The sequence below is a fragment of the Mesoplodon mirus genome, assembly GCF_964341445.2.
Source record: "Mesoplodon mirus genome assembly, chromosome: 11".
Taxonomy (NCBI): domain Eukaryota; kingdom Metazoa; phylum Chordata; class Mammalia; order Artiodactyla; family Ziphiidae; genus Mesoplodon; species Mesoplodon mirus.
The window spans coordinates 36,768,629-36,796,506 of NC_138987.1; the positions used below are offsets into that span (position 1 = coordinate 36,768,629).

The window sequence follows — 27,878 nt, forward strand, 5'->3', positions numbered from 1 at the left end:
CCCATGCCCTCCTCATCTTGGGTTCTGTGCCACCTCTGCTCCCCCTGCCTCTCCAGCTGCTCCCTCTCTGTTGGCTTTGCTTACTAACCTGCTGCTCTGAGCTCTAGTCTTCTCTAAGGAATGATCTGACTTTTCTTGCATGTCTCAAAAGCAACTCATACTCAACATATCCAGGGAATTCCCTGGCGGTCCAGTGGTTAGGACTCTGCGCTTTCACTGCCGCGGGCCGGGGTTCAATCCCTGGTCGGGCAACTAAGATCCCACAAGCCACGCTGCGCACCCAAAAAAACCCCAACAGGTCGAAAATGAACATTCTCCCTCTCCTCACACCTAGTTGTTCTTGCCAGAAATCTGGGAGAATCTTTGACACATCTCTTCCCATCATCACCCACAAGCAATCCATGGTCAAGCCCTGACGATTTCATCTCCTAAATAAAGTTCACCGCCATCAGCTGACACAAACCACTCTAGGGACTGTTGCCTGGATCTGGTACAACAGTCTCCTAATTGGTCTTTCTGTCTCCACGCCAATCCTCTTCTAAACACCAATTTTGTACACAGTAGTCAAAGGGATCTTTCTACCAACAGGGTCATGTCGATGGCTTGCTCAGAAGTCAACAACTTTCCTTTGTCCTCCAAATAGCCCACCTCCTGCCTGGGGCTAGCAAGGTCAGAGCCTGCTCCCTACCCCCTTCACCTCACTCCCCCTCCATCTCTGTTCCAGCCACAGCGGCCTTCGGTGACACCCATGCTTCCTGAACCCACCCGCTTCCTTTCCTCGTGCCTTGTGCACTAGCTGTCCCCCCCCAGCCCTTCCTTGTCATCAGTTACCTGCCACACTGCCACATCCATAAACTCCCAGTAAGCAGCACCATTCGAAATGACTTACGTATGTAAATGTTGTCCTCCCCAATTAACATGTTAGCTTTTGGAGGGCCTGTCTTACTTGCTGCTTCACACCAAAGGGCCAGGCACAGTCACCCAATGAATATTTATTGAGTGAATGAATAATTCGCCCTCTCCCGCCCCCATAGTGCTCATAAAGTACCCTACTCCAGGGTCTTAGGAGCCCCACCTGAAAGGGATCCTGAAGAAAGTTCTGTAAATAAAGATGAAGAGAGGCTACCACATGAGGAAGCCGTCCTTCCCTTTATCTCTTACGGGAGAAACAGTAGAAGAGCGCGCCTGCGCGCTCGCTTCCCTACGGCCTCATCCTACTTCGGCCGTAGGGTGGCGCTGGGCGCAAGCTCCCTGGCAGCGCGGTCCTCCTGGCCGGCTTTGGGCCGCTCTAGCCGCCTTTCTCGCCTGCTCTGCCGGGAGGAGGGCGCGCTCGCGGGGGTCCCTCCAAGATGGCGGCGCAGAGGAGGAGCCTGCTGCAGAGTGTGAGAACCCACTCGCTCTTCGGGCTGGGGGTTGGGATCCCGGGGGGACCTGTCGGGTGCAAGCGTGGCTCCTTCTCCGCCTTTAGTCGCCTCCCCGTCCCTGGCGGGGTGTGGCCGCCGCCCTCCCCCCGCTCATTCCCGACCCCGGGTGCGTGCGGCCCCGCAAGGCCCGCGCGTGCGCGTTGCCGGCCGGGCCGTCGGGGGCTCGGATTCGCGGTCCAGCGGCCGCGAGCGTCAAGGGCGCGTGGAGGGTGGGAGCGTTCTGGAGCCTGCAGGGACAGTGGCGCGCGGCCGCCGAGAGAGCCGGGGTAGCGAGCCTACCCCGGGCCCTGGGCGGGTCGTGCGATAATAATAATCATAGCAGCAGCAGCAGCCAGTTGTGTATCGCTTACTGTATCCCAGGCTTTGTGCCAGTAGCTTTACATTTCTAAGTTTAATTTTTCATAACAGCCCCGTGAGACAAGTACTGTAATTCTTCCTGTTTTACAGATGAGGAAACTGAGGCACAGAGAGGTGGTCATTTGCCAAAGGCCACACAGCTGGTAAGTGGCAGAGGCAGGATTAAAATCAGGGATTCTGATTCCAGAAACCCTCTTAACCTCTAGGCTATACGGAGGGAATGACTGGGTTCTGGTCCTGGCTGTAACTCACTGTGCTTCCATCAGCCTCAGTTTCCTTATCCGTTAGGTAAGAGCAGACAGTGGGAGGATTGTCTTGAGGCTCCCCCCTCCCACCTCTCCCCAGTCTGGACCCTCATGGGTTTGTCACTGGTGTCTTCCAGCCCCTGCATCCTTTTGACACACATATACATAGATGCACATGCGTGTTGGCACCATGGACTGAGGGCAGGTTGCTGGTCCCCTGGGTCCTCCTCAGACATGGCAGTCTGTTGTACTTGCCTGTGGACTAGTCTGCCTCCTGTACTGGAAAGTGAACTTGAAGAGAGGGTAACACTGAATAGCGTTACCAGCACCTCCCACCACTAGGTGCCGGGCATTCAATAAATTGTTTATAAAATAATGAGTAAAGCATTTGAGGCCAGGTCCAGTGCTCAGCCCTGACTTTACAGAAATGCAGCAAATCTTGGCCCTACTGCCCTAAGGGGTCGTGAAGCATTGGAACCAGAGGGTAAGGGTGGCCTTCACTGCTGTAGTCTAATGAGAGGCTTTGTGTAGACTCCCTTTGAAATTGCTCCTCCAGGAAAACGATGCCCAGCTTTTCCCAGTGGGGAATGCTCTCTTCCCCTCCACACCTTTGGCTGTCCCTTTATTTTACTACTGCCTGGCAGTTGGGCCTTATCCTTGAGTTGGTTAGGTAGGCCTGGCCCTCTGCTTTGTAGGTGGGCAGGGCCCCTGTGTAAACGTCCCCAGTGTAGTAAATATTCCAGAAATACTGGGTGGATTGTGGCAGATGCTTGTGTGGTTAACTGTCGTAGGCTGACGTGGCTTGCTGAGGAGAGTGGCTGCCAGCTTCCCTCCCTTATCGGTGTGATGGAGCCCAGGGGCCTCGGGTTAGACAGAGGCGGGCTTTGCTAGCTCCAGAATGTGTGCAGTCTTTTAAAGTTGGGTGGTTAGCTTTAAGCGCATAGCACTGTGACGAAAGGCAAAGGGACGGCAGGGATGTCCACACCAGACCCCTCCCACGCTAATGATGATCAAGACATCTCTGCTCACAGGGTCCACGCGGTGTGCTGGGCTTGGCCTGCCCTTCACTGTCCTGAATCTGGTGAGAGTAGCTCAAACACCGTCATTCAGCAGGTGGCTATGAGAGCTGCTGGTCTGTAGTTACTGGGCCTGGGGATACGAAGATAAATAAGGCAGGTGTCCACCCCCACTGCATTTGCAGTCCTGCGTGGGAGAAGGAGCCTGTATCACTAATGTGATGTGTAAGGCACTCTAGTGTCAATGTGTTGAGGGGCTGCAGATGGCCTGATTTGACCAGGTCAGTGGACGCTTGCAGGAGGGGCTGGGGATCTGCTGTCATGGTGCTGGGAGGGAGTGCCAGGGACAAGATGGCAGAGCGCTTCGTGGAATGTCATCCTGAGGAGTTTTGCCTTTGCTCCCCAGGTAGTGTAGTACCTTAAAAGGACTTTTGAAGAAAAGATGAGCTTTTGAAGTAGCTTCAAAAAAACTTGGGCCCTTCACAGCCTGATAAAACAGCTCACGGGTCCTCTATGGCCTTGGGCAAGTCACTGACATCCCTAAACCTTGATTTTTCACTTAACATCCCTGAACCTTGGTTTCCCCACCCGAGAGGACTCCCAGGAGTGTTGTCAGTATTAAATGAACATGTTACACTCCTGGCCTGGTGTGGTTACCCTCCAGCCATGAAGCTCCACCTTCAGTCCTGATGTGAATGAAGGTCTACAGTTCATTCCCTTAAACATCACTGAGTACTCAGTATGTGGCAGGCACTGTGTAGGTGCAGGGGACCCTGCCCTCTTGAAGCTTATGTTCTAGTAAGGGAGATAGGAAACAGAAAGAAGTGCAGATTATATATGATATAATAATATCCAGAATATAACATAGGGGGTGCCGTGAGGAAGAATAGGCAGGATTCACAGACAGCGGGTGAAGGGCCTGTTTCAGACGGAGTGGTCGGGGAAGACAGTTGAACGTTTGATGAGATGAGGTGGGCGATGTGGGAGGAAGTATTCCTGCGTGAGGGAACGGGTGCACAGGCTCCCCTGTTAGGGGAGCGTCAGGGAGGCCAGCGTGGCTGGAGTGGAGTACGTTGGGGGAGTAGTAGAAGCCGAGGTCCGAGGGAGCCTTGTGGATCCTGATGTGAGCTTTGGATTCTGTGCTAAGTATGATGTGAAACTCTAGGGTGGGTTTGAGTAGGGGCGTGAAGTGATCTGGTTCGTGGCTGGAGAAAGAGCCTTCTGTCGAGAGGCAGGCGTTTGAGCGGCGAGAGTGGAAGCTTGGGACCTGCTGCGTGGTGCTCCCCGTTGCCCAGGTGTGAGACGACAGAGGCTCGGTCAGAGTGACGGAAGAGGGGTGGTGAGAAGGACCCAATTCTGGCTGTGTCTGGGGGGAAGAGCTGATACGGTTTGCTGACGGATCAAGTGTGAGGTGTGTGACAGAGGAAGAAGAGTCGAGAAGGACTACGAGGTTTTGGTTGGAACAACAGTGGTGCCATTTACTGAGGTGGGGAGCCCTGGAGGAGGCGTGCCCTGGGGGCGGGGAGAATCAAGAGCTTAATTTTGCCTAAACTACTATTTACTTAATTATTTAAAAAGTCAACTTGAAATCAAATTTTTCCTGAGCAATTATATCTATGAAATCACAGGTCCTAGCCATATATTTTTCTTCTAATGTATGTTAAAATAAACACATAGCCTTAAAATAAAAACATCCTGGGCTTCCCTGGTGGCGCAGTGGTTGAGAGTCCGCCTGCCGATGCAGGGGACACGGGTTCATGCCCCGGTCCGGGAAGATCCCACATGCCGCGGAGTGGCTGGGCCCGTGAGCCATGGCCGCTGAGCCTGCGCGTCCAGAGCCTGTGCTCCGCAACGGGAGAGGCCACAAGAGTGAGAGGCCCGCGTACCGCAAAAAAAAATAAAATAAAAAATAAAAACATCCTTTAGACCATCACCTACAACCGTCTCATATGCCGTCAGAATGTGGTCCAGCTGCTCCAGCACACGGTAAGCTCCACAATTATTAGTAGCCCCTTTAAGAATGTTTTAGTGCTATATTTGTGATGAAAACATAGAGAACCTTTGATGGAAACCCTAGTGAAAGAGGTGGGGGCCAGGAGTGGGGTCGGTCCCGGGGAATCGAGGAAGGAAAAGGGGGTCATTCTCAAAGATAGAGATGGCAGGAGGCATCAGAGTGTTTTAGGCTTTTTGGAGAGAAAGAACTGCTGCCCCCACCCAGAGCCATCTTCCTGGGGGCATGATTCTCCCTTTCTGAGCCTCCTTTTTGCTTCTAAGGAATCCGGGTGCTTTCGCACAAAAACACTCGGCCTTTTCATACTATAATTTGATATTCAAGCTGTGGCCTGAACTTGGAATCATGCTTTTGTCTATTTCTGCTGCCCAGGAGTTTGAGATGAGTCTCTGTGGGGATTTTTATGGACTACTTTTTTTTTTAAATTAATTAATTAATTAAATTTATTTTATTTTTGGCTGTGTTGGGTCTTCGTTGCTGCGCTCAGGCTTTCTCTGGTTGTGGTGAGCAGGGGTTACTCTTCGTTGCAGTGCGCGGGCTTCTTATTGCGGTGGCTTCTTTTGTTGCGGAGCACAGGCTCTAGGTGTGTGGGTTTCAGTAGTTGTGGCTCACGGGCTCTAGAGCACAGGCTCAGTAGTTGTGGCACACAGGCTTAGTTGCTCTGCAGCACGTGGGATCTTCCCAGACCAGGGCTCGAACCTGTGTCCCCTGCATTGGCGCAACCACTGCGCCACCAGGGAAGCCCTTATGGACTATTTTTATGTGATATGGTCATGTGTACGTGAGGTGCTAATGCTGAAATATATGTGTGCAAGGTGTGACCCCCTTAATGGGTTAAATACAATTGAATAACTAGAGAAATTTATACCAAAATATGAACTTTGGAATCTCCCTCAGAAAATCAAGTTAAAATTAGGCTTTTTGAAACAGATTCTTTTTTTTTTTTTTTTTTGGCGGTACGCGGGCCTCTCACTGTTGTGGCCTCTCCCGTTGCGGAGCACAGGCTCCGGGCGCGCAGGCTCAGCGGCCATGGCTCACGGGCCCAGCCGCTCCGCGGCACGCGGGATCCTCCCAGACCGGGGCAGAAACCCGCGTCCCCTGCATCGGCAGGCGGACTCTCAACCACTGCGCCACCAGGGAAGCCCGAAACAGATTCTTTCTTGTGAGAAATGAATTTGTAACCCATCAGAGTTAAGTGAGCCATACTCACTGTTGTATGTGTTTACGAGGCTCTAAGCCTGAGACTCCCCTTTCTCAGCTTCTCACGACTCATGTTCAGGCGCTAAGCACCGCTTGCTGCTGGTGCTGTGGGCCTGGCATTTGCGGGCGTGGGAGAAAGTGTGCATCAGTGTGTGCAGGGGTGGAGGGGTGGGTGGTTTGTGTGAGTAGAAAATACATGACCTTTCCGAAAACTGTTCAGAAACGTGGAGGAAGGAAGCAAGAGTGTTGGCAGTCTGGTGGGTTTTAATAGAATCAGCAATGAATGCTTGGTATGGATAATCCCCGATGGCGGTGGAGAGAAGGGGGAGAATACAATTGAAGCTTACCCGGCCACAGCAGGGTGAGAATGATTTGAGGGCCACTGCTGAAATCAGGGAGGACCAGATACTCTCCCACTCCCACACGGGTAGCACCTCCTGGAACTCGCTGGCAGCTTGTTACTGAATGTTTGAGCTGCTGTGGGGACTGCACTCTATGCAGGGCCATCGCTGAAGGAGCACTCATGAGTATCTGAGAAATTGCCCATATGTCATTGGGTCTAAGACACTATGGATTATAAGGACACATCATTATTTTATATGCTACTAAGAAAGAAAGTGCCCTGCTAATTAACTTGTAACACACTAACTTCAGCAATATTAAAAATGTTGAAAATACGTGTCTTTGAATCGGTGAAATAAAGTAGCCAATTAACAATACCAGGCTATAACCTGAGAGTTGCCACAAGTTGCCAAATAGTTAATAGCCAGTGAGTAGGTACCCAGAATGCACGGTGAGGCCACGGAATGGATTTCTCAGGGAAGGGGCCCCATGGCCTTGGGCAGTATTTTCCCAGAACCTGGAACACATTCAGTGAGATGGTTAGGTGTATGCCAATGTAAAACGCATCCTTACATATGGAGGTTATTTGCTCTTTAGTTCTCTTTGAAACTTCCTGATGATATCAGGAGATAAACTTGGTTTGGTCCTAGTATGTATGTAACACCTTTCTGATTCTTGCTTATCTCCCTTTATTTCAACAGAGAGAACAGGGCTTCAGCTCAGAGTGCAGCAGCCCATGAGTTAAGCTAGAATTTAATAACCTTGTTTTGTTTTCCTTTTTTATTACCATCAAGATTTGGCAGGTAATAATGATTTTCCACTTATAATACTGAAGAGTTTACATTCAAAATGAAGTCATTTGAATAAAAGAAAAAATGGCAGATTAAAGAAAAAACATGAAATGGATAATTTGTTGAAGATGGTGAGTGGATGGTTGAGGTTTGGGAAACACGGGCCTCTGGCACCAGTGGGATTTGAGCCGGGCTTTTGTGGGTGGATAGGACTTGGAAAGACAGAAAGGGGGAGGCTCTGCTTTACCATAGATACTATTTAATATGCTCTTTGGGTAATTTTTTTCTTACTTCTTCTTTCTTAAATAGCAAGGCAAGTTGGCTAGAAACTCATTGTTTAAAGAATGTCAGTGTGAAATAGGAGAACTTTGCTCAGCAAGGTTCATATATAAATAGTTGGTTTGTTTTAAAGTATGTGCTTGTTTCTGTGACTGTACCTCTAGGGTCAGTAGCCTCTTTATTTGAGGTTCCAAAAATACATATGGCTTTTCAAGTATCATAAACCTTTGGCAGAGGTGTTACTTCCCTTCTGTGTTTAGTGCAGACACCTCCTGTCAGAAGTGGGTTAGCTTCCCACGCTTTTTGTTCTGGTCACAGTTTTTTAGAAGTCATTTGGAACACTCTGTAGCAGGCCTTATCTGTACAAGATAGACAGCTGAGTGAGACTGTTAATCTGTCAAAGGGTGAGATTCAAAACTATGTCAACAGGCTGGATGGCTGAGATGAAAGCATTAAGATATAATCCAACCGATATAAATTTAAGTTTAAAAAACTCCTCTAAAAAAAAAAAAAACTCCTCTACAGGAGTGTGGTTTTGGGGAACTGACTCAAGAGAACTTCAGAGGAAAAAGACTTTGTTATTTTAGTTGACAGTAAGTAGAGGCTAGATGCCCATCTTTTCTTTTAAGTATATGAAGGCTGTTGATTTTTTGTGTTGATTTTGTATCCTGCCACCTTACTGATTTATCTCAGTTGAGTTAGTTTTATTATTTATTCTTTAGGGTTTCCAAATGCCATCATATCAACTGCAAATAGAGATAACTGTACGTCTTTTCCAAGTCGTATGCTCTCCTTCTTTTCTCTTGTCTAATTGCATGTGCTAACACCTCCAGTTCATTATTAAGTAATGGAGACTATAGGTATCCTTGCTTTGTTCCTGATCCTAATGCGAATGCCTTTTGTGTTTAGCCACTAAGTAAGATGCTGGTATTAGGACTGACCGAAGTATATATATAATGGCACATTAAGAAAATATCCATCCATTACTGTTTCCTTAAGTGTTTTTATCAGAAATGGACAAACACTGCCCTTAAGCCCTGGAGTCCTTACCCACTGACGTAAACACTGATTGCCAATTACTAAAATAAATGCATTTCCAAAATATTACTAGCTCAACATTATGAAAATCAAATTTCAGAAAAAGCACTTAACCCTGTAGAAGTATCCAGACACTAGGCATAAATACTTTCTGAAGAATAAGGTGCTTGTTAAGTAGGTTGACCACTGTCAGACACACAGTCTTTCTGGTTTGGGGAGCTTGCTACGCTCATGTCAGCCGGGCATGGCTGAAGCAGCCAGCGTGGCATCAGCCGCTCCTGAGAGCAGCTTCGTGAGCTCCCATCTTGAAGTGCTTATACATGAATTGTTCCTCTGCCATGACACACTGATGTGGCAAGTTCCTCAGTCATCCATTTGAGTTTGTCTCCTTCCTTGTGAAAGACTAATGTACTAGTCTTTTTCATAGTGTATTTCTCAATGCCGAGTGGGCCCATAAGTTGCTCGGGTAGTTTTTTTTTTTTTTCTGGAAAGTATGAATTTATTGGAAAGATTTAAGTCCCTGGAAGCCTGTCTCTGTCCCTTGTGGGAGTTAGATAATGGCAGAGGAAGCACTGTGATTGCAGCATTGATGACAGGTTTTGCATCGTGGGCGACACGTTCATATTGTTCATCTCATATTAGAGGACAAGTTCAATCCATCTTAATCTCAGTTTTAATCACAAACAGGATTCTAGAAAGTATAAATGTCTTCTCCTCCCATGCTTTAAAACAGCTGGGACATTTTGGGGTGCCGAATACTGGCTTCTTGGCCCATCTTTTCAGGACAGGAGACACTCCTAGTTGGTGAGATGCTTTTGTGCCTCTGCTTAATCTTATGCTTAATTTCATCCTGGTTAGAGGCAGGAGGCAGACCCTAGAAAAAGGAGTTTCTTGGAAATTTACTTGCGAGGTTGCCTGAGACCTTTATGAGGTCCTTGGTGATGGAGGTATATTAATCAGATCTCAGACATAGGGGATGATTGGCAATATCTGTTCCTTGCAATATAATTCCTTGGCAGTGAACTCCTTTCTGTGGCCTAAAAGGCCTTACACTGTCCTTACTTGGGCACACACGTGCGTGCATGTGTGTGAACGCAGGAGCAAGCCACTTTCCCTGCTACTCACTACAGAGGCCACGCCAGCCTCACACTTCCTTAAACCTAAGTCATTTTATTTTCTACCTCAGGGTCTTTGAATCTGCCTGGAAGGCTCCTTCCCCAATTTCTGAAATGGCCACTGCTCCATAATCGTTCAGGTCTGTCTCAGAGGTCACCAGAGAGGCTTCTTCTGACCACCTCATCTGAAAGAGCCCTCCCCACCACTGTCTGTCCCCTTACCCTGATGTATTTTCTCCATAGCACGTTTCCTTGTCTAAAAGTGCCTTGTTTATTTATTGTATTACATGTTTGAAGTCTCTCTCCCTAGAAAGGAAGTTTCAAGCCAGGACCCTCGGTTGTTTTCTCCACTGTGTCCACAGCACCTGGAGTAATGCCAGCCTGTTGTAAATGTTCAGTAAACATTTGTTGAATGAATATATGTATTAATCAAATATATTCTCACTGCATAATGTCATATGTGGATTCCAAAGACTGAAGTTCACACTTACGTTAAGAGAGACATTTTTGTTGCTTTAAAATGAGACAGGTCAGGGTTAAAACTAGAAACAATTTTGTGTTACTGTGAAGCAGTTTTTTGTTTTGTTTTGTTTTATTTCCCTGTAGCTTGACCTGAAAGAGTTAAATGCTCAGCGTCATCGGGAGCTGAGCAGGATTTCAGCTCTCGTCGCTGTTCCTTTTCCATTAGTAGATTTTAGTCATATGTTCTGTCGTCAAAGACTACTAGTAGGCATTGGTAGCTTTTTAGCCCTTGTGGTGAAGTTGTGTGAATTTTTAAAGTCCCGTAAAGAAGACACAAGGACTTTTAAAGACAGACCGTTAGATGAATTGCAAGATTCAATATAGTGAACATGTCACATCTCCTCAGATTGATCTATAGATTTGAAACAATTCCAGTCAAAATCCCAGCAGGATTTTCTTGTAAATACAAGCGGATTCTAAAATTTATATGGAAAGGTAAAGGAACTAGAATAGCCAAAACAGTTTTTGTGTGTGTGTGTGTGGTACGCGGGCATCTCACTGTTGTGGCCTCTCCTGTTGTGGAGCACAGGCTCCGGACGAGCAGGCTCAGCGGCCATGGCTCACGGGCCCAGCTGCTCCGCGGCATGGGGGATCTTCCCGGACCGGGGCACGAACCCGTGTCCCCTGCATCGGCAGGCAGACTCTCAACCACTGCGCCACCAGGGAAGCCCTATAATGTAGATTTTAAATACAGATTAATAAAGCTATGGTCATCAAGAGCTTTGAGTTGGTGGAAGGATAGACACATAGATCAATGGAATAGAATAGAGTCAAGAAATAGACCCATACGAGTATGGCCAGTTAATTGTTGACAAAGGTGCAAAAGGTAATTAAACAGAGAAAGGATAGTCTTTTTTTTCAAGTAACCGGAAGTATTTAAAATACTCTTTTTTTTTAAATTCACTTTTGGCTGCGTTGGGTCTTTGTTGCTCGCGTGGGCTTTCTCTAGTTGCGGCGACTGGGGGCGCTGCTCTTCTTTGCGGTGCATGGGCTTCTCACTGCGGTGGCTTCTCTTGTTGCGGAGCACAGGCTGTAGGCTTCAGTAGTTGTGGCGCATGTACTCTAGAGCACAGGCTCAGTAGTTGTGGTGCACGGGCTTAGCTGCCCTGCGGCATGTGGGATCTTCCCAGACCAGGGCTCGAACCCGTGTCCCCTGCATTGGCAGGCGGATTCTTTTTTTTTTTTTTGGCAGGTGGATTCTTAACCACAGTGCCACCAGGGAAGTCCAGAGAAAGGATGGTCTTTTCAACAAATAGTATTGGAAAAATTGGACATCCATTTGCCAAAAAAAAAAAAAAAATTTACCTAAATCTCCTGCCTTATATAGAAATTAACTCAAAATGGATCACAGGTCTAAATGTAAAACTATAACACTTCTATTTTTTATTTATTTATTTTTAAATTTATTTATTTGACTGTGCCAGGTCTTAGTTGTGGCATGAGGGATCCTTTAGTTGAGACATGCAGGCCCTTAGTTGCAGCATGCATGTGGGATCTAATTTCCGGACCAGGGATCAATCCTGGGCCCCCTGCATTGGGAGCATGGAGTCTTGACCACTGGACCACCAGGGAAGTCCCTATAACACTTCTAGAAGAAAACAGAAGACATCTTGACCTGGGACTGGGCAAAGAGTTCTTAGACATGACATCAAAAGCATGAACCATGAAAGAAAAAAAATGATTAAATGGATTTCATCAGGGGCCACAACTATTGAGCTCCCGTGCCTCAGTGAGAGAGCCTGCGTGCTGCAAACTACAGAGCCCCCGTGCTCTGGAGCCCGTGCGCCACAGCTAGAGAGAAGCCTGAGCACTGCAATGCAGAGACGGCTCACTGTAACGAAAGATCCCACATGCCTTAACAAAGATCCTGTGTGCTGCAACTAAGACCCAACGCAGCTGAAAAAATAAGAAAAATAAATAAATATTTTTTAAAGAAGGATTTCATCACAACTAAAAACTTTTGCTTTACAAAAGACACTCACTGGTAAGTGAATGAAATAGCAGGTAGAGACTGGGAAAAATATTTGCAAATCACATATGCAAGAAAAGACTTTTATCCAAAATATATGAAGGACTCTCAAAATTCAGTAGTTAAGAAAACAAACAACACAATTAAAACATAGGTATGAGACTTAAAGAGACACTTCACCAAAGAAGATATATGAATGGCAAATAGGCACATGAGAAGATGCTCAACATCATTATTAGCCATTAGGGAAATGCAAATTAAAGCTGTGATGAGATATCACTATACACTTCTTAGAATGTCTAAAAAAAAAAATACCATGTGATGAGGATGTGGAGCAGCAAGAACTGTTGTGCATTCATTACCTGTGGGATGCACATGGTGCACCACCGTGGAAAGCAGTTTGGCAGTTTCTTATAAAGTTAAACAGCAGTCTCACTCCTAGGTATTTACCCTAGAGATATGAAAAGTCATGTTCACACAGAAACCTGCCCATGAGTGTTTATAACAGCTCTCTTCATAATTGCCAAAAACTGGAAACGGGCTTCCCTGGTGGCGCAGTGGTTGAGAGTTCGCCTGCCGATGCAGGGGACACGGGTTCGTGTCCTGGTCCGGGAGGATCCCCCATGCCGCGGAGCGGCTGGGCCTGTGAGCCATGGCCGCTGAGCCTGCGCGTCCGGAGCCTGTGCTCCGCAACGGGAGAAGCCACAGCAGTGAGAGGCCTGCGTACCGCCAAAAAAAAAAAAAAACTGGAAACAGCCCAAATGCCCTTCAGGGGATGAATGGATAAACCGTACTACATCCTTATGATGGAATACTGCTCTACAATAAAAAGGGACCAACTGTTGATGCACGCACCAGCTTGGATGAATCTCAAAGGCATAATGCTGAGTGAGAGAAGCCAGTCTCAAAAGGTTATGTACTTAAAGACATACAGTACAATGGTGGTTGCCAGGGGCTGGAGGGAAGGGAGAACGGAGAGTTTTTGTTTAATGGGTATAGAGTTTCAGTTTTACAAGATGAAAAGAGTTATGGGGATGGATGGTGGTGATGGCTGCACAACATTATGAATATATTTAATACCAGTAAAATGTACACTTAAAGATGGCTTGAAAAATGGTTTAGATGATAAAGTTTATGTTACATGTGTTAACCACAATAAAAAGAGGAAGAAAAAGGGTATGCATTGCATAATTTGATTTATGGCATTCTTGAAAAGACTGTAGAGTGATGGGGCACAGGTCACTGGTTGCCAGGAGTTAGGGGAGGGTGTGGCTTCAAAGGGGCAGCATGAGGGCGTGTTTGGGGAAGATGGGCTGTTCTGTATCTTTATTGTGGCGGTAGTTACACAAATCTCTACGAGTGTTAAAATTCATAGACCTGCCCACCAGAAAGGCAGTTTTACTATATGCTAATTTAAAAATAAAAACAAACTCCTACACCCTGCTGAAGTTGCTCCAGGGTGCAAAGCACAAAACTAAAGCACTGGAATAAATGCAGCATAAAAGCAATTGAAATGAAAAAAAAAATAAAAAAGCTATAAAGTCACTCCCTGTCAGTATGTAAATAAACAAAAGATGAAATTTGCCATGGAAGCTAACCACAGGCTTTTTTACATATCTGATTGCAAAAGCCTGTTGAAGTAGTTTTCACATCCTTTTTTGAAGTCTGTTACTGCTAACTTGTAAGAAGTTGTGCACAGTATTCGTGCTTGTTTAATTTTCAATAAAGCTTTCAATCCAAATTTTACTCTCTGTGCAGTTGAACTTTGATTTTCCCAGTTTTAGGTTGCTCTAGTTCAGCTTGGTGGGCACGGGAATGCCTTTGCGAACCAGGCAGGGCTCTCAAGTGGGGGCTGGGTGTAGGGGATGCTTTCAGTGAGAGTTAGTGGATCACACCTGTGCCTTGTGTCCAGGTCGATTCTGGGGCTTAGAAAATGCAGGTGCTCAGAGTGCCCCGCCCAAGGAGATTTAGGAAATTCAGAGTCTGTGTTTGGGCCGCCTCCTAGACAGCTCTGTGTACATGTGCGTGTGTTTGTGTTTAAAGCTCTGTCGTGGTTATACTGAACAGCTTGCTTTGAGATCCATGGGGTAGAATGGGGGTCAGACACAAGCAAAAGTGGGGGGCCAAGTGTAGTAGGGATACGCAAGAGGGCTGGCAACCAAGCCTGGGGAGGGGCTTCCTGAAGGAAGACTTCCTGGAGGCGGTGACTCCCGAGCCAGAGTCCCGAAGGACATGGAGAATTATTAGACAAGGACAAGGAGGGTGTTTTACGCAGAGGGAAAGAGCGGGATGTGGACAGGGTACTGCAAGCATTTGGTCCTAGTGGAGAAGCATATGGCAGGGGGGCAGATGGGAGAGGACACCAGGGTGGAGTGGGGACCAGGGCGTGGAGACCCCAGTGCCAGGAAGAGTGACTGAGGCTGAGCTTCTAAGTCACTTTCTCTAGGTGTGGATCTGGGTTGCTTGAATCAGTCACCTGGGAGGAGCTGTTTACACTGCATATATCCTGAGCCCCGCCAGGATCAGACATTCTGTGGGAGGGGCCTGGAAATCTGCGGTTTTAACCAGTGCCCAAGGGATTGGAGTCAGAGCCATTGCAGTGCAAGGTGGGGACCACCAAAGAGTTTTTATACGAGGAGTTTGCTTCACTTGTGTATGTGTGTTTCACTCATGCTCCACAGCGTAGCGCACTCCTGGAGATCACTGCTGAGCCTTGCATGTGGGAACTCTAGTCTTTTTCAGGTTTCCTGGGGAAGTTTGTGGATTAGCCATAAACCACGCAAACCCTTCTGCAGGTGTTTGTTCATACACGCATCATTGTTTTCCAGGAGGAAGTGGAACCCTCTGGGTGGGGCTCCGGGCCTGCTAAGTTTTTGTTGGGGAAGAAAAAGAAGATGAGGTGGGGTCTGCCCTGGGCGAGAAGGTAATGCGTCTTGGTTTCCTGGTGTCCTTCCCAGGAGCAGCAGCCAAGCTGGACGGACGACCTGCCGCTCTGCCACCTCTCTGGAGTTGGCTCAGCCTCCAATCGCAGCTACTCTGCTGATGGCAAGGGCACTGAGAGCCACCCACCAGAGGACAACTGGCTCAAGTTCAGGTGAGGGTGCTGACAGTGCTTTCCTGGGCACCAGAAGTAGGTTTGCAAGCAAGAGAAAGCAGTTTTGCAGCTGTTTTCCATGGGGCTTCCTAGTGCGATATGGCCCACGGGAGGTGGTGTCTGCTGCTGTCCCTTCCACATCTAGACCTCAGACCAGCTGAAGGCCTGCTACAGGGGGCAGGGGTATCCTAGAAAGTGATGGCCAGAGTGCAATGATGGTCAAAGTGGGGGACCCACGTGGGCACCTGAAGCCACAGCTGCTGTGTCTTTTGTCTCCCCAATGCCTTTCCCTCCTCCCCCTCACTCTGGAGCTGGCATCACTCTTCTATGAGCCCCTGGTCTCAGGCCACCTCCTGCCCTCTCCCTCTGTCAGGAGTGAGAACAACTGCTTCCTGTACGGGGTCTTCAACGGCTACGATGGCAACCGGGTAACCAACTTCGTGGCCCAGCGGCTGTCCGCGGAGCTCCTGCTGGGCCAGCTCAGCGCCGAGCACACTGAGGCCGACGTGCGGCGGGTCCTGCTGCAGGTACTGGGGCTCAGGCTGGCTGGCCGTGGCTGAGTTCCCTGGGCCTCGGCCCTGTGACTGCAGAGCGTGTGGTTAGCCCGGGGCTGGTCTGAAGACCTCGCTGGCTCCTTGCCTCTGCAGAAGAACCAGCTCTGGGAGCCTCTCCCAGCGGCAGGGGCACCCCACTTCCCAGGTGCAGGGCCGGGCAGCCAGTAGCAGTCCTTCCCCACGCCTGGCAGGGTTGGCTCTGGACGAGATGCTCCTGGGGAAGGGGATTATGGACATTGCCTTGGACGTGGGGTATGGTGGCAGCTGCTGAGCCCTGGTAGAAACAAGGTCATTGAGGGTGACCCTCTCCCTCCGTGTGGCTTAGGCACTCAGCCGCTGGTCAATGGGGGCTCCCCAGGCCCCACCTCCTCGCTCCTGGTTGGCTCGTACTTGTTTGCCACTTCTGCGTTTCTGCTTGCTGCTGTTCTGGAGTTTTTCCTCCTGGCATCGCCTTTTGCCTTTTGGAAGCAAGTCCAGGGGCACTTAGCTTTAGATGAGAAGTGTGGATTCCTCTTCCTCGAAAACAGCGTTCCCAGCCATTTTCCTGCCTTGGCACCTGAGGCCCAGTGCCAGTGATTCTCAGCTGGTGCCCTTGGGAAAGGTGGCAGCATGAGCTGTGTTGAGGGGCCTTCAGGATGTGGCAATGACACTAGCTGTCACTGACCTGGACTTAGTCTGAGCCGGGTGCTGGGTGCTCAGGGAGGACACCCTCAGTCACGCTCAGAACAGCACTTCCTCTGTTTTGTCGATGCGTGAGGAGGCTGCGCTGCCTGGCCGGCAGGTGCAGAACTGGTTGTCACCCTCAGGCAGCCTGACTCCGAACCTGTGCGCCCCACCTCTGTGCCGCGTCCCGCGTCTCTGGTCGCTCTGCACTGCCACCTGGAAGGCACCAGCCCCACGGGGCCACCTTTATCAGACCTTGCTCTGCAGGAGCAGCAGTGCCTGGCGGTGCTGTGTGAGGCCCCAGCGCGTGGTAGCCTGCAGCTGATACAGCTTGTTGCGGTTAATAACATTTCAGCATCAGATGACAGTGGTGTTTGAACTGGCCTTTGCCTCCTTGTCCTCTGCCTCCAGGCCTTCGATGTGGTGGAGAGGAGCTTCCTAGAGTCCATCGATGATGCATTGGCAGAGAAGGCGAGCCTCCAGTCCCAGCTGCCTGAGGTAACGTCCCCAGCCTGCGCCCCAGGAGAAGCAGATCAAGGTCCAGCTTTGCTAGGAGCAAGGACTCATCTGCCACGTCCCTCCCAGGCCATTGATACAACCGGGCCAGAGCGGCAGGCGTTAGGGGACAGTTTCTGATGGGATGCGGGTGGCAACAGGTCTGCCCTCCTAGGGCCCTCCTTGGCTGGCTACGAGCAGCCATACTCTGCGACTCCACTTGGGGTGGACCTAGGGTGTGAGAGAAGCTCCTTCCAGGTCGGTCCTCGGCCCGAATCTGTCCAGGCCTCGTCACCTGCCTGCTCACGTCATGCGCAGGTACCTTCAGGGCCGACGGGACGAGTTAGGTCACGCCTGGCTTTCCTGAAAGAAGCCTGCCCTGGAGCTGCAGCCAGCTTCCTTCCCAGCCGGGCCTCAGATGCTCTGTCTTTAAGGGAGGGGAGGTTGGTGAGATGCTCTCCAAGGCCCTGGCCTGCTCTGACCGCCGATGATGGCTTCTAGGGCGCCCCTCAGCACCAGCTGCCTCCTCAGTATCAGAAGATCCTCGAAAGACTCAAGACGTTGGAGAAGGAGATTTCAGGAGGAGCCATGGCCGTGGTGGCGGTCCTTCTCAACAACAGGCTCTATGTCGCCAATGTCGGTGAGCCACCTGCCTGTCCCAAGGCGAGAGAGCAGGGGAGAAGGTCAGCCTCGGGATCCGTGTGTCCTTTGGGTGGTCTGCTTCCCAGACACGGAAGACCTCCACCTCGAGCGTCCTGAGACCACTAAGTGTTTCCCGTTAACTCCATAGGACGTCTCAGTCCCAGCCTGGGGCATTTGAAATACCTGCTGAGAGGCTGGTGTCCCGGCTTGAGCCCCCGCTGTGCCCCTAACTGGCTTGTGGCCTTGGGGAGTTGTGTCCCCTCTCTGGGCTACCTCAGTGGCTTCCTTGTCTGGAAGAGGTTGCCCGGCTGTGGAAGACCCACTTGGCATGAAGGGCGGCAGGATGGGCTGGGTGTGGGCTGGAGGGTGAGACGTCACAGGGGCGTTTGGATTAGTAGGTGAAGAAGGGCCGTGTGGGAGCCTGAGAAGGCGGTGCCCTCGGTGCAGTTTACTGCAGGGGCTCTGGAGAGACCCCACCGATACGGTCCCGCTTCTCTTCCTCCTTTCCTTAAGATTTCGTTGTGGAAAAAATTCAAAACTATAATAAACAGCAGAGTGAAGAGCATTTAATGAACTGCTGTGCGCCCAGCCCCCAGCCCCAGCATCCTCCCCCGGCCAGCCTCACTTCATCTACAGCCCTCTGTCCCCGCATTGTTGTTAAGCAAACCCAGACATTGTGTTGTGCTATCTGTAAATATTGCAGTGTGGCTCCTTAGAGAAAAGGTCTCTTATTAAAATCCTAATCGTAATTGTCCTCGGATGTCACTGGAAAAGTTTAACCTAATTCCTTAATATTATCACCTCTCCCTAACTGGTGACTGGCTCCAGTGGTCTGAGCCTATTTTCTTTGCTCATTTCAAGGATTTCCACGTGTGAGATGCTTGCCGTTTCTTTCTTTTTCTCAACGTGTCCCGTTCTTCGCTGTGCTCTCAGTCTTTGCTCAGCTGCTCAAATTCTTCTGCAGGTACGAACCGTGCACTTTTATGCAAATCCACGGTGGATGGTCTTCAGGTGACACAGCTGAACGTGGACCACACCACAGAGAATGAGGATGAGCTCTTCCGGCTCTCACAGCTGGGTGAGTGGGGGGTGGGGCCTGGTGGCTCACCCTGTGCCTTCTGTTGGCCATGTAGAGAGAGGCATGAAGTGGACGGGCTGTGACCTTGGGCTTGGGACCAGCCTGCCTGGGGTTGAATCCCAGCCCTTCCACTTACTAGTTGGTGATTTTGGAATTTACTTAAGTTTTCTGTGCCTCAGTTTCCCCTTCTGTGTAATGAGGATAATAGTAACACTTAACCTCAGGGTGTTGTGAGGATTGAAAGAGTTATTACATGTGAAACGCTTCCAGGAGTCTCTGGTACGCACTGTTATTGGTGGAGACTGAGAGGCCAAAGAAGTCCTGGGGCTCCAGCTGCTGCCATGGCCACCCCCTCCCTTCCCTGTGAGCCCAGGCTGCAGAGGGAGCTGAGCTGGGCGGTGCTGGATCTGCTGTCCCGTAGGGGAGGACTCTGAGCCACGGGTGTTCTGCTGGGGATGGGGGCTGAGGACACTGGGGGACTTTGGGCTAACTGCCCTCCAAGGTGCCTGCTATGATTTCACTTCGTGTTCAGTGCCTTGTTTTTGTGGATATGTCTGTATCCCCTTCTTTTGGTTCTTCTTTTTGAACAAACTCTGAGGTTGTCGTGTTGTTCTTCCTCTGGTAGGTTTGGATGCAGGAAAGATCAAGCAAGTGGGGGTCATCTGTGGGCAGGAGAGCACCAGGCGCATTGGGGACTACAAGGTCAAATACGGCTACACTGACATCGACCTGCTCAGGTGAGGGGCCGGCCCAGCTGCCCCCATTTGTAAGACCAGAGGCCTGGGGCAGATGCAGATTTTAGGCTCTCGGGACAAAAGGTACAATTGAGGTAGTTTGGAGCCCAAGGAGATTCTTTCGTTCTCCCGGAGAGGTTGGTGTGGGGCAGGCCCTGGATCCAGCAGGCAGCAGGCCAGGAGTTGGGGTCCTGTAGAGCTAGGCTGGCAAGGGGTTAGGTGGGCAGCTGGGCCAAAGCCAAGGGCAGCAACCAGTGCCACAGGGCCTGGCAGGAGAGGCCAGAGTTGGCATGAGTTGCCTGGTGTGGATAGAGACAGACCGAAGGCCTGTTGGTCAGTATTGTCATGACTGGGGCCAGGGCGGGACTGCCAGATGGGTTGTCCCTTCTGGATGCCACCCACTGCTCATAGCAAACAGACGATGATAATAACGTGAGCCTTCATCCAAGCCCATGCACAGTTTTTTACATCCATTCTCTTATTCAGTCCTCAGGCCCTATGAAGTGGGTGCTGTTATTGCCCCAAAGGTATTTTCGTGTGAGGAAACTGACACATGCAGACACTAGGTAGCCTGCCTGGTCTCAGGGCTAATAGTGGGCTTAGGCAAGACTTGAACCCAGGCAGACTGACTTCAGAGCTCATGTCCTGACCTACGGTGACCCTGTATGCGAGAACACCGTGTGTGTGTGTGTGTGTGTGTGTGTGTGTGTGTGTGAGTGATGCCCATCTTGTGTCTTAGAAAACATGTGTTACAGCTCCTTACCCTCACAAGGTTTAAATCATTACATTTGGAACCTTTTATCTCTAATTTGTCGGGTTCATTCGCTTTATGGAAAGGTCCATCTGTGGTTTCAAACAGTGCCCAGGATATGCAGTGAAAAGTGAATCTTCCTCCCTCCCAAGCCCAGACTCCTTCCTCAGAAGCTGCTAGTTTCTGAGGTATCCTGCCCTGGAGTTTCTGTGTACATGCGTGCATGTGTGTGCGCGTCCCATGCACTGTGCATGGCGCGTGCTTATTGGGGGTGGGGAGGGAGCAAGTTGCTTTTTCAAAACACCCACAAATGCTAGCATTCCTCGCCCAGTGTTGTGCACCTCACTTTTTTCAGTCTAGGCACCCACTCCTCCATTCCTGCACACCTACAATTTAGGCTGGCAGCATTCTTGGTAACAGTTGCTAGGATTCCAGTGTGTAGCTGTCAGCACTCACCTAACCCGCCCCTACTGATGGACCAACCTTCAGGATGTTGCCAGACTCACTCTTTCAAATCCTGTTGCCAGGAACATCTTCTTATCCTTGCCCTGTGTGCATGTGTGCATGTTGGAGCTTCCTGACATTGACCAGCTCTGATGGTGCATCAGTTCATTGTCCCTCTGCAGCTAGAGTGTATGTGGGGCCTGGGTCAGCTTGGAGGAGCCGAAGAGGAGTGGGCTTTTAAAAGAGAACCCATTCCTCTGGCTGGCCCACCCTCCCCCTGCCACCCCCCAGCTCTGTGGACAGGAAATGCGGAGTGGGACCAGGATTGGGCATTTGGCCGTTGTGACCCCAGCCTCCCCCTGGCTTTCCTGGCCCTCTGAGCTTTATTTTAAGAGCTGCCCTCAGAAGACAGGTCAGTTTTTCTGGTTTTCTCTCTCCTCTCTCTCTTTCCTCTTGTCAGATGTGTGTTTTGTTTTACATTCTGGGTGTAGATTCTTCTCACCAGAATAAATGTCCCCAGGGGGCCATTCCAAGCACAGCTGTGCCCTCTGCTCTCTTCCCACAGCGCTGCCAAGTCCAAGCCCATCATCGCGGAGCCTGAAATCCACGGTGCACAGCCCCTGGATGGGGTGACTGGCTTCCTGGTGCTAATGTCCGAGGGGCTGTACAAGGCCCTGGAGGCAGCCCACGGGCCTGGGCAGGCCAACCAGGTGAGCTGAGCCTGAGCAGAGCATGGCTGGCCAGCCCTGCAGGGTGTCATGCTCTCCAGAGCTCTGATTCTCACATGCTTTCACCAGACATCTTCTCTGGGTTCAAAGTTGGGGGAAGAAAAAGCCCAGAGTTCCAAGAACACCCATCCTACCCAAAAGCTTTACTCATCTGGGCTTGAAGCAGTGTCAGTTCCCAGGGCCCTGAGCAAAGCCTAAGGGAAAAGGGTGAGGGAAATGAATTTCCACAGGCACACGTGGCTCTGGAGACTGTCTGGGAAGGGCCCGGGTGGGCCGCGGAGGAAAGCCCAGCAGGGGCGCGGCCTGGTACATAGAGCGCTGGCCAAGGAGTCGTGCAGCCCGCCCAGGCTCCACTGCCTCTTTCGCTTCCCTCTTTGAGCTGCAGATGATATACAGTTCAATCCTTGTTTCTGAGATGGGGATGATGACATCTACCTTTGTGGGGTTGTGATGAAGGCTGGGCGTGGTAGACATAGGTTCTCAGCCAGGGGGAGCTGCTGCTTTTTCCTACACCTTGGAATGCACGTGTCAGATGGTCGTCACTAAAGTGGGACTTGGAGGCAGTCACATCGAGGATGATCTTGAAGGGAAGCTGCCTTTACCTGACCTGGGCTTGCTGGGTCAGTCAGAGAAGTTCAGCTTGTGTTTCTCCTTCCATCTGTGATTCTGGTGAGAAGGTAACCTTTTCTGCTCTGTCCTAATTAAAAATAATGAGGGAAAGTCTTAGGTGCCTAACTGTCTCCTAATACCTGTGTTCAAGGTTTTTCATCTATTTTATCTCATTCCTTCCAGTAGCCTTATAACATAGTAGGGGCAGGGGCTCACTGCCATGTCAAGCTAGGGAACTTGGGGCTCACAGAGTTCAGGGTCTTGCCTGAGGTGACAAAGCTGGTCAGTGCTGCAGCTTGAGCCCCCCGGACCGGGCCCAGGTCATTTCCTGTTACCTGCCCCTGCCCTCCTACCTCCAAGAGACTGCAGCCAGCCATCATGTAGAGGATTTTGTGTTTATATTTTTTATCTTACGATAAATGCGATTTTTTTTTCCTTTCTTTGCTCTTCGCGATAAGACTGTCCAGTGGCTTCTACTGGGTTCTAGAATACACTGGACAGTGGACTTTTCTGAGGGCAGGGACCCTCTCTTCATCCTGTATCCTCAATTTCTGACAAAATCGACATATCATCTCCTACAATAAGTTTGTTCCAGGAAAGAAAGCTGAATAATAATGACAATTTGTACTGAGCTTTTTAGTGGTCTCCGAAGTGCCCTCACATCCATTATGTTATTTAATCCTCACTGTAATGCCATCAGGTGGATATTATCCCCCATTTTTTTGGTGTGTGGAAGCCAAAAATCAGAGAAATCACAAGGTCACACCTTTTCTAATGAGAAAGTTCCAAAAGAATTATCCTGTATACCTTGAGAAGCTCAGGTTGCAGGCTTGGCTGGTGGGGCCGTCCACTTGCTTGGCTGGTGACCCCTAAGTGTCCTGATTCGGCTGTGAAGGTGTGGCCTACACTCCCTGGGCCCCCTCGGTTCCTCACCAGGTTTGTGCTCCCCTTGCCCCCAGGAGATCGCCGCCATGATCGACACGGAGTTCGCCAAGCAGACTTCCCTGGATGCAGTGGCCCAGGCCGTGGTGGACCGGGTGAAGCGCATCCACAGTGACACCTTCGCCAGTGGCGGGGAGCGTGCCAAGTTCTGCCCGAGGCACGAGGACATGACCCTGCTGGTGCGGAACTTCGGCTACCCCCTGGGGGAGATGAGCCAGGCCGCCCCCGCCCCCGCCCCCGCCCCAGGTATGTGTGCTGCAAGCCTGTGCCGGGGGCCATCGGGGCTGGAGTGGGGCAGAGCAGCGGAGGCCACGGGCCTTGCTGCCTGGGGCCGAGTGGAGTCGTGAGGCCTGGCTTTGAGCAGCTCCAGGCCAGGCCCTGACTTTAAAGCTGTCTGAGCTGTGCTTAGTTTTCCCTTTTTGTCTGTGAAATGAGGACAATACCACCTGCCCTGGCCTCCTTTGAAAGACCTGAGTGCGCGGGAAGCACTTTGCAGCACCACGGGCCACATCGCGGGGACAGCGGCAGCTGCGGGCTCAGTGCCTGCTGTGCGCCAGCCACCTCGCCCGCATGTTTCCTTTCGTCCTCATTAACAACCCTTTTACAGAAAGGAAACTGAGGCCCTAGAAGGAAGGGACATAGCTGAGGTTGGGCATGTCAGAGTTGAGGGAGAGACGCTTTACTCTCTACCTTTTTAATTCTAAATCATGTTGCCCAGGAAGAATTATTCTTTTGTTCTCCCTCCCAGTGCTGCTTTAGTGTCAAGACCATCAATTCCTGGGGGCTGCATTTCTTTTTCTTTTTTTCAAACAAGCAAGCCCTAGCACCCAAGCATCAGATGGATTTGTTCTCCCACGGACACCGGGGTTACTGGAGTTTCTCTAGCTTGTCATTGCAACCGTGTTTTTGTCGGGCCAACCTCGACGAGGAGCATGCTCAGCCCTTGGGTTAAGGCGCCGTGGGAAGCCAGGCAGTGGCCCTCTCGGTGAGGCAGCTCAGCACTTCTCTTCCTGCTCTGAGCACCAGCAGCGCTTTGCTGCTGGGAGGCCCCTGCCTGGCCCGGAAGAGTCTCTGCCACAGATACTCCTTCGCTGTCCTAAGGGGCAGAGGGGCAAGCTAGGGGATCCGAGCCGGGCCACCGCCTACCTTCTCAGGCCCTGGAGCGGCCCTGTTGCCGCCACCCCAGGGTCCCCCCGAGCCGCGCCCGGTAGCCCACCACTCTCTTCCTCCCAAAGCTGCAGGAGGACGCGTGTACCCCGTATCCGTGCCTTACTCAAGCGCCCAGAGCACCAGCAAAACCAGCGTGACCCTGTCCCTCGTCATGCCCTCCCAGGGCCAGCTAGTCAACGGGGCCCACAGCGCCTCCACCCTGGACGAAGCCACTCCCACCCTCACCAAGTAAGCGGCCACCCCCAGCCCCGGCCATCTCAGGCCTGCTTCCTGGGCACAGCCCTGGGTCCCTGGACAGGAGTGGCCGTAGGGCCACGTCCTGTGCCTGAGGAACCTTGGATGACACGCCCTGAGATGTGCTGGGGTCTCAAATCCCCCAGTTCCATCCCTGGGGAGGCCTCCCTAGCCTCCCAGGCGGGACTGCAGGTTCCAGCAGCTCCCTGAAGCCCGAAGGGAGGGGGTGGAGACAGGCAGCTCATGCTGGCAGCCTACTGCTCATTCTTGCAGGTGCCATGTATTCGTTTTCATTTAATGGGAAGGTTGTCCTCTTGTTCTTTTCTCTTCTCCCGTCTTGGAATGTGTGATTTGGGGGGCCTTCCGCATGGTATCTGTGCTTGTGGGACGTTGTTTGGCCTGTGCCGGCTTATGAGAGCCAGTGCTCTCTGACTAAAGCGTCCGATTTTAGCTTTAAAGCGAGTTCTCTAGTTTCAGGCTGGGGGAGGGGTGGAGGCAGCAGGGGGTCTGGAGCCTGGGGGTGTGGTGGGCAGGCCCCCTCCTCACTCCTGGCAGACCTGCCTGACAGGTCTGGTGTCTGCCTTGCCCCCTCCACATCTGGGGAATGTACCCCCACCTGCCACACCAGGGGGCTGGGCTCTGGTTTCCACATTCCAGCCCTGCACAGAATAATAAGAGGTGCCCCACCCAGCCCACTCAGGATCTGGCCGGTTGGAAGGGCCACCAGGAAGGTTTCCCTGTGCCTCGCAGGGGGCCTTTCCTTCTCCCTGCCACCACTGCTGCCGCCACCCCTGTGGGCTGGAGGGGCCTGCCAGGCAGCTGAGTGATGGGCATCCTGAGCGTTGTACGGGTGGCCTCCCCACCCCTGCAGGGCTGCTCAGAGGAGCCACCAGCTGTGTCCACAAAGGCAGGGCGTGTAGCAGCCATCCCAGACCAGGCAGGAGAACCAGCCATTCTTCTGTGCCTCCAGCTCCCTGGGTCCCTCCATCCTGCGTCAGAGCTTAGTTGTCCCCCCACCCCGCTGCCGGGCAGGCCCAGCTCTGAGTGCTGGGAGTGTGCAGGACAGTGGGTTAGCAGGTAATTCCCAGATGTTACAGGCTGTGTGGCAGAGGGTGGGTGCCTGGGGAGCTCTGGGAACGTGGGGGGCCCGTCCCCACCCAGCTTGCGAGAGGAACGAGTAGGAGAGAGTAAGGAGGTTTTCCGGGAGAAGAGCCCTGGCCTGCCTGTGACCAGTGGGGTTTGGTCTGGGATGGATTTGGAGAAGTCAGAGTGGATGGCGTCCAGCTCGGCGCCGCTCTGCGGGTGGCAAGTTCTGCATCCTACGCAGTAGCCACTAGCCACACGTGATTACTGAGCACTGAAGTGAGGGGTCCATTTTATTTCATTCCAGTTAATTTAAAGAGCCACATGTAGCTAGAGCTTCAAAAGTACATTTGACTTTTCCTCTGCCCCGAAGAACATCTGGCCGGCTGGCTCTTGTGGTTGCCTTTGTGGCCTGTGCCCTGAGGGGCTGGCCAGACGCCACGGCCCACGACTGATTTTCCCCTGTTGTGCTCCCAGCCAGAGCCCGACCCTGACCCTGCAGTCCACCAACACGCACACCCAGAGCAGCAGCTCCAGCTCTGACGGGGGCCTTTTCCGCTCCCGGCCCGCCCACTCGCTCCCGCCCGGCGAGGATGGCCGCGTCGAGCCTTACGTGGACTTTGCAGAGTTCTACCGCCTCTGGAGCGTGGACCACGGCGAGCAGAGTGTGGTGATGGCGCCGTAGCCCGGCCACGGAGTGCAGCCCGAGCAGGACCTTGCCTGGGGACGGGGCCCAGCTCTGGGCAGGACGGGCCTTTTCCTGCCGTTTGCCTGTGCCCCAGGGGCCAGCGGGGGCCTGGTGCTCAGCCTGCGTCGCACTCTTGCTCCACAGTCTGCGGTGCTGTAGAGAACGTTCTCTCAGTGCACCAGTGCAGACCGGACCCCTGTCACGGCGGCTGCACAGGGGCCGGAGGCAGTCCTCCGGGCAGCCTCAGCCACGACCATTGCTGTTTCTCAGAACAAGGGGCACAAGTGCGGCAGTCCACGAGCCCCCCGAGTGGCAGCCACTGCTTTCCCAAGGCCACCCCCTTCCCGCCACCACCTACCCTGGAGGAGCCTGTGGCCACTGCTAGCGCCCCCTCGCCCCTGGGGGGTGGTTCCCGCCTTTCTTCTCCAGCCGGCCTCCAGAGTGGAACCCCAGTTGGTGTCTGCACCTTCGAGGCCTGCACCCGTCCCTGGGCCCCATCCCTAGGCCTCCTTGGGCCCAGGGGCACTGGGATGGCTGCAGAGGGGGCAGTAAGGTGGAAAGGAACTGGAGAGAACTGGTCCAAGAGGAGCACTGGTTCTGGAGCCCACCAGAGTGGGCAGGCTGGGCAGGGCTGGCTCCCCAGGGCCGGATGAAGAGGGGAGGTGTGCCCGGCCTGAGTGGGGGCAGGGGTCGCCCTTGTCAGGCCCCTCCGGGAGCGGCAAGGCCCTGAATCGGGGTGAGCCAGTTCTGCTCTGCTTTTCCCCGCTGGAGCTGGGGAGGGCCCCAGGGTGGGAGCTGCTAAGACTGCAGTCTTAACCACTGACTGTGAGTCTCTGCCAGCTCCACGGTAACAGACAGGTCTTAGGCCAGGCCTCGGGGCTCACTGGAAACAGAACAGTGGAGAAAGGTTCCAAAAGGGAAGAGGCTCCTGGAGACCTGCTGCTCTGGGTGGTCGAGGGCTTTGGAGACGTGCACTGTGTTTACAGACACTTAGGGTCGGGATCAGGACAGCCCAGGCCCTCAGTTAGACCATTTCATGCATGTTCACTGCCTTCAGTGGGGAAGGGGTGCCACCAGGGCTGTCACCTGGAATTGCCCTTTGTATTTTCAGAGGAGGAAGCAGGCTCAGGAGACTCACACCTTGTCCAAGTCGCACAGTCAGTGGTGGAGCAGAACCCAAACTTTCTTATCAGTCTCTGAGGCCCCCCTGGGTTCTTGCCAACACCCCCCCACCGGCGCCCAGCCTCCTGCCCCATGATGCCCCAGACACAGCTCACCGGGGACTGGCCGCTGTGCATGGCCTCCAGTGTGCTTGGACTCTGAAAAGTCAAAGACCAGTTCGAGGTTTCCTGTTCTCCCTGTGGTCCAGGAATATGTTTTCCTGTGGCAGGGCAGGGCCCATTGTGGTGCCCGTTTCCGAGGGGAGCCGCGGCATGAGCAGAGGAAAAGCGGATCTCAGCAGAGGGCCTTGACCCCCTTCCACTACGAAGCCATCTCCGTTGTGCAGGTGATCAGGTTTAAAATCAGTCACAGAGGCTTGGGCACGAAGGGATTCTCTTCCGAGAATGTCTCTGTATGCTGTTTGGTCTCTAGAGATAGAATCACTTTTTTACGGCAGTAAAGAGATAATAAAGGGTGGTATAATGTGTCGTGGTGTTAA

The 27,878-nt window shown here is 51.9% G+C and overlaps 1 protein-coding gene across 1 annotated transcript; it reads left to right on the forward strand.

Moving 5' to 3' along the window:
- The first annotated feature begins 1,300 nt into the window (after positions 1-1,300).
- Positions 1,301-27,878, forward strand: TAB1 (TGF-beta activated kinase 1 (MAP3K7) binding protein 1). Its single transcript, XM_082635012.1, has 11 exons — positions 1,301-1,382; positions 15,267-15,403; positions 15,777-15,930; positions 17,032-17,118; positions 17,617-17,770; positions 18,722-18,835; positions 19,461-19,572; positions 21,330-21,474; positions 23,061-23,289; positions 24,285-24,441; positions 26,008-27,878. The coding sequence occupies exons 1-11, from the start codon at positions 1,350-1,352 to the stop codon at positions 26,213-26,215; spliced, it is 1,530 nt and encodes a 509-aa protein (XP_082491138.1). The 5' UTR covers positions 1,301-1,349; the 3' UTR covers positions 26,216-27,878.